The following is a 6597-nucleotide window of genomic DNA, read 5'->3' as shown; positions in this document are numbered from 1 at the left end:
AAAGAGAGAAGTCTAGGGTCATTTTCAAGGCTCTTTAAATCCTTGGGCTCAGGCAAGACAACTGCCAGGCGTGGGAGGGTCTTGCCCCCTTGTGGGCACATGTGGTACTCCTCACCACGTCCTCAGACAGCCTGGCAGGGCGAGGGGGACAACCCCACCAGACTTGGGGTGGGGGTGAGCTGGCACTGACTGCCCTCATCCCACAGAAGCAAGGGCCCCATAGGGAAAATGGCCATGACTCACAGTGACAGAAGGGGCAGCCCCGGTGTGGGTAGCTCCACCTTTAGAGGCAAACCTGGTGCCACTAGGTGCAGAATGAGCACGTTTGAAACACTTGGAGAAAGATTTGCAGGAAGGAATCTTGGAGCTCCTCTAGTCTAAGGACGGTGCAGCCAGAAGGAGGGAAGAACTGCCTGAGGGCCACAGCATCCGTCACAGAGGGAGACCCAGGGCTCCTAATTCCAAGGCTCAAGCACTTTCTCATGAGTCCACTGAGTCCAGGACAAGTTGTCCAGACTGACCACCAGCCCCACCGAGGTCCGACCTGGGGCAGTACAGTGAGAGGTCTGGTCACACATCTGCAGGGGCAAGAGGTGGTGGTGTGGAGACGACGAGCCTGCAGGTAGTGCTTCAGGACGAGCTGCATCTTGGTATTAAAAGGCAGTATTTGCTGCAATGCTAGCACTGTGTTCAACCTTTGTAAGTACAAATCACATTATTCTCCATGATCCTTTGAGGGAGGCACTATTCTAAATCCACATTTTTCAGACTGGAAAATTGAGGCACAGAGAAGCAAAGCAACTTGTTTGTGTTACCAGCTGGCAGGCAGGAATAAGAGTATAGCAATTTTCACTCTGTGAGGGCAAAGGCTGGGCTGGGTGAAGACAGCATGTATTGCTCACGCCCTCCTGGAATACCTAGTAGGCTACTGCCAGCGCTGACTCAGGGTCTGCCTCCAGGACAAGAGTCTCAGAGAAATGCAGCTGCCTGTTCTCCAGAAGGCATGGCCTCCGTGCGCCCTCTGCTGTGCACAAGGAGCAAAGAGCGCTCCCTCCTGCAGGACTGAACTCTGGAGGAAGCTGGTGAGGACCCCTCTCAGAGGCCCAGGGTGAGGGGCTGGCTGGCTGTAGCCTACCGCACGGGGGCTGGCGGGATGCCTCTGGTCGCACTCCAAGTTTCTCAAGGTCTCCCTCTCTTTGAATCTTGCTCATCTCCACCAAAGATTTGCTGGTTCTAAGCCCACAGGGACATTACCAGGAAGGCCCATAACGGGGGGCCCTGAGGAACTGGGACCCATTCAGAACAGTGCCATGTGGGCAAGGGTGGAACTGGGAATACAAGAGAACCCGGGAAAGGATCCATTCTCAGGTCTAAAGGGTAGATACTCCTGAGTGGGTCAAGGTTGAGGAAAGATAATAAAGATGGGTCAGTGTAGGCAGCAGCATGAAGAAACAGGGTCTGGGATGCCCACCTTGGCTACCCTGTTTGAACTGGGGCTTGGGCAGGGTCAGTGAGAAGAGGTAGCTCCAGACAACTCCCTAGGACATAAGGCAGCATTCCAACTTTGGGTTAATTGCCTCAGGACCACCCCCAGATCCAGCAAACCAGGGAGTTAGTCGTGGCTCTGTATCAGCGGACAAAAGCAGGCACTAATAAGCACAATCACTTTATTTGTTTCTGCCTTTAAGAAAACCTCTGTCTGAGGACAGGTGGTAGCTGCTCCAGGAAATCAGAATGAATACATGAAGTTCAACAGGTTTGGTTACCCTGAGCCAGGGGCATCCCTGTGGGACAGAGCTTACGCTATTCTCCCTCCCCACCGGTCACCCACCTGTGGTCCTGCAGGAGCCTCCTATGTGGTGCCAGTTCACCCCTCATCTTCCCATTAACTGGCCCAAGTTAGGAGACCCAATCTCCTCTTTTCAGTGTCCCACCATCTTGTCCTGCTTTACCCTCCCCTGAAACTCTATTTCTGAGAGGCCTCTCCTAGGCCTCTCCCTAATTCAGGGTGCTCCACACAGACTCCTGAGGACTGGGACTCTGGGGGTCGAGGGCCTCAAAGCTGGCTGGGCCTGGAGGCTCAAGTGCTCATCTGGGAAAGGTAGATCTGGCAGTGTGGCTGGATGTGGGGGGCACAGGTGTGTCTGAAAGAGAGGGATGAAAGGCCCAGGAGCCAAGAACATGAGCTTATTCATCGTAGTAGTCAATATGGGCACCAGACTTGAAGGTGTCCTTCTGCAGCAAGCTCAGCAGTTTCTGGGCTGACATTCTACAGTCCACCAGCTCCCCCTTTGTCTTCAGCTCCTGCAGTTTTTTTCGTAATTCTGGGTCCACAGAGGTCTCCCGGGCCACATGCTGCATGTCTGTGTCCAGTGGACCTGGAGGGTGGAGAGCAGACGATGAGGGGGCATGCTGTGCATGCAAAGTGGGGTAGAGGGTGGAGTAAGGTGTGGCTGGAGATGTCAGTCCTCCCTGAGGATCTAGCTGTCGCTGTTGAGTTATAGACTCAAATTCCAAGGCACACTGAACATGGTCCCCCAGGTCACCGTATCTGCAATCAAGCTTATCGCCAACCAGCATCTCCTCCTGACTTTCCTGTTTCTGTTAGTGAAATGCTCTTCTCCCAGACTCTAAACCCCATCACCTCCTCCTCCCTCCCCGTTGCCCCCACAGCCAACTGGTCACCAGGGAGGACACTTCTGCAAACCTTGACAGTCATGTCCTTAATACATACAGTCCTGGTTTTCTCCCTCCTTCAATTCCATCTGTAGCCCTCTGCTAAGTGCAACCTGCTATCAAACATGACTAAAGTCAGCAAAATAGCAGCTCAGGAATTTCTAGCACTTGTACTTCCACAGAATTATCCATTTAAGCAACTACTTGGAAACACAAAAAATACCTTCACAAGAGTAAGGATTCCAGGTAAGCGTTTATACTACCTAGGCAAAACAGAAATAAAAAAGTATGTACTGAGAGCATTGAGGTAGGTAGGAAAAAGAATGATACCATTTCCATACCTTCTCCTACTCCCAAACTGAGTAGCCCAGTACAGAGAGAGAGAGAGAGAGAGACCTTCACTGTGGGAGAAGACTGAAGAGAACACAAGACTTTACCACACACTAGGGCCAGCCCACCCCAGCATCAGACCAACCCCACTGCCCTAGGTGCTGAGGAATCCAGCTCCACTACCCTTCCCCTCCAGGGCCTGTCAGCTCCAGCAACTCCAGGTACTTCCTGGACAGACAGCTTCCATGGCACGGGGCTCCCCTGAACCTTAGCCCTTAATCCAACCTGGTGCCTGTTGGCTCCAGCAGGCCCTGGCAGTGCCTGGTGCCCGTGGGAGCTCTTTCAGGCCAGCCTCCAGGGGGGGTCCCTGTCAGCTCAAGCCACTCTAGCACTAGCTGATTCCTATGGCCTCAGGCGGCTCCCTTGGCAGCAGCTTCTCAGCACCAGCTTGATCCCATGATCCACAGGTCCTGAGGGACCAGGTTCCCAGTCAGTTCTTTCAAATCTAGCCTCTAGGCAAGCGGCCATGAACCCCAGGTTCCTGGCCAGGTTCATCACCAGACCGGGCTTTCAACCCACTCAAGCACAGGTCACCCAAGGATTCCAACAACAAGCCCACCGCAGATATCACCAAATGGCCCATCTACAATCTCTGGGAAGACTGACTAGTAAAGAGATTTGCTCACCGAAGTCAGCATGTAAAGATTGGAAGAGGTTCCTACTTCCTCAAAAGCATAAATAAAGGCAAGAATGTAAGGATCAAGAATAATCAAGGTAATATGACACCAACAAAGGAAACTACACAAACTTAGATGACTGATCCTAAAGAGTTATATGAACTGTCTGAAAAAGAATTCAGTATCATCCTCTTAAAGAGATTCAGTGAGCTACAAATAGACAAATTAAGGAAACCACGCATGGACAAAATGCAAAGTTCAACAGAAAACAGAAACCATTAAAAGACCAAACAAAAATCCTGGACTTGAAAAATCCAATGATTGAATTGAAGAAGTCAACAACAGACCCAATCAAACAGTGTATTTGCGAACCAGAAGACAGGTCATTTGAATCAGTCAGAGGAACAAACTGGAAAAAAAGAATGACAAACAGAGCAGGAGGTCTACATGGGTCAAAGATTACCATTAAAATAATCATATACACAGTTCTGGAGGAACTCCCAGAAGAAGGAGTAACTTTAAAGAAACACTGGCTATGAACTTCTCAAATCTACAGAGTTTTTAACATCTAAGTCCACATAGCTAATAGGTCACCCCCAAATGACAACACAAAATGACCTACTCCGAGACAATTTCTAGTAAACTATCTAATGCTGGCTACAAGAATAATGGTGTGTGTGTGCGCTAGGGCGTGACAGAGGACTGGGTACTGGAGAACATGAGGAAGTAGAAAGGCAAGGCTTGATCTAAAATCCACATCTGGATTTTAATCAGGTTACTACCTTGCAGCACCCAGGGTTCCAGGGGGAATAGACTACTGGATATCCACCTGAGTTGTTCCATTATCAATAGCTATGTCACCCACTTTCTAATTGCAGCAATCAAGCCTAGAATGGAAGCCTCATTTTTGAGATAGTGGCATCATGGCAAGATGATGGGAAATTGGACCAAATGTCACCAGGCTGGTCCTACCCTTTAATTTATCATGAGGACAGGGACCCTTTATTTATCCCAGCACCCCCCAGTATTCCTGCCCTGTTCAGTCTAGGATAGTCAGGACTCAACAGTCTCTATCGGCTCATCAATCATCTAGCATTTAGTGTAGGGTGACTCAGTAGAGTACTTTGCTAGGTGCCGGAGACAAGCAATAGTGTATGGTCCCTGCCTTTAAGGTTTTCCCATCAAGAAAGGATGCAGAGAAGTAAACAAGAAAACAACATAGTGTGCCACATTCTACCTAACAATTAGAAGTGCTAACAATTAGACAGCACTTCACAACTAGGGATCATTTTCACATATATTACCCTTTCAGTCCTCCAAACTGCTGTGTGAGAAAGGTAGTGCCTTACCTGTTCACGTGAGGAAATGGGCTACAGATCTGGAATTCAAGCCTTAATCTTTCTTCAAACTCTAGTACCTCAGACTCTCTGGGCCTACCCTCCCGTCCAGGCCAGCTGCACTCTCTCCATAGCCTGTTACTCTACAGCTCCCTCTCCTGCCAGCTTTAGCTTCCTTGGCACCTGTATTTATTTCCCTTACCGAGTGATGGTAATGATTCAGGGACATTAAATTCTTGGAGGAGTAGATTAGAAGAACCAGCAGTTCTGAGGGAGAGGGGGGCAGTAGCGCCCTGCCTACCTGGGGCATAGCTCAGCACCCTCACACTAGGTTCTTCTGTAGCCAGGACCTGGAACATCATGTCACGGGCAGCCTTCCCTGCACAGTAGAGTGCCCAGCCCTTAAAAGGCTGCAGAGCACAGAGGGAAGAGATGTTAATCACAGTCTTGCTGAGGCCAGGACTGTCCCGGAAGGCCTTCAGGATGCTGGATGTCAGGCAGAGTGCAGAGGTCAAGTTCAGAGCCCAGTAGTTGTTGACTTCAGCTGGGTCGCCCAGGTCCACAAAGCCTCTGGACACATCCCCAAGAGTACCTGAAAAAACAGACCTTAGGTTCCATCCCGAGCAGGAGGGGCTTTCTCTTCCCCCAATTCTCTCCAAATCCCTTCAGACCCCCCCTTCCCGTGCAAACCTAGAATGAGACCCTCCCTCTTCCCCAGCCCTGCAGACAGACATGCGACACCACCATTCACCCAAGTAGCAAACCGAAAAGGTTCATGCCCTGTTCTGGGACCCCAGAGAAACTCTGGGAGTCTTTTGGAGAAACCAGGGAATTGACTGTTGCCTCGCGATCCCATGCCCTTACGCAGGTCTCCGCCAGAGGGCGCGGAGTAAGACCAACCGGAACGTTCTACCGCGCTTTCTCCACCCTGGCCTCCTCCGCGGGGGAGGAGGTCAGTGAGGCGCCGGGCAACACCGGTCTTCCATTGCTCACAGAAACAGTCAGCACCGCCAGGCGGCTTTTCTGACTCATAGGAGTCAACCTTTAGGTTTCCAAATGGTGGGAGGAGTGAAGGAGGGAGAACCAGCAGGAACACTAAGCAGCACTGACGCGCTCACACGAGGTCTTACCCGCGTTGTTGATGAGCAGCAGGCGCTGCAGCCCCTCCGGTCTGACGAGCTTCCCCAGAGCGCCAAGCAGCTGCTGCAAGCCGGCCTCGGTGCCCAGGTCGGCGGGCACGCGCTCCACGCGCAGACTCGGCCTGTCCGCGTTCAGCTCGGCTTCCAGCTGTCGCAGTGCTTCGTCGCTGCGGGCGCTGATGACCAGCACCGAGCCCGGTGACAGCAGAGGGGCCAGGAGCGGGGCGAGCGCCCGGCCGAAGCCGCGGGAGGCCCCGGTTAGTACGCACACGGCGCGTCCCAGGCCACCTTCCATGCCTGCGACCTTTGCCTGCTCGCGCTGGAACGCGGGACCCGGCAAAGGGCTGAGCGCCGCGGTAGGCAGAGCCTCAGTGGGCGGAGCGGGGCTAGAGGAGCCAGGGACGGAGCGCGGGTGGGCGGGGCGCGGAGGAGAGCGTG

The 6597-nt window shown here is 52.3% G+C and overlaps 1 protein-coding gene across 1 annotated transcript; it reads right to left on the bottom strand.

Annotated features, from left to right (window-relative positions):
• Positions 1 to 1661: 1661 nt before the first annotated feature.
• Positions 1662 to 6525, bottom strand: SPR (sepiapterin reductase (7,8-dihydrobiopterin:NADP+ oxidoreductase)). Its single transcript, XM_004691519.2, has 3 exons — positions 6151 to 6525; positions 5322 to 5612; positions 1662 to 2378 (listed from the first exon to the last, which is right to left on the bottom strand). The coding sequence occupies exons 1-3, from the start codon at positions 6452 to 6454 to the stop codon at positions 2188 to 2190; spliced, it is 786 nt and encodes a 261-aa protein (XP_004691576.1). The 5' UTR covers positions 6455 to 6525; the 3' UTR covers positions 1662 to 2187.
• Between the last annotated feature and the right edge of the window lie 72 nt (positions 6526 to 6597).

This window comes from Condylura cristata, unplaced genomic scaffold (assembly GCF_000260355.1).
Source record: "Condylura cristata isolate star-nosed mole 26May11 unplaced genomic scaffold, ConCri1.0 scaffold00031, whole genome shotgun sequence".
Classification (NCBI taxonomy): domain Eukaryota; kingdom Metazoa; phylum Chordata; class Mammalia; order Eulipotyphla; family Talpidae; genus Condylura; species Condylura cristata.
Note: the sequence above shows the minus strand (reverse complement) of the source record. Positions and strands in the feature narration are given on the sequence as shown.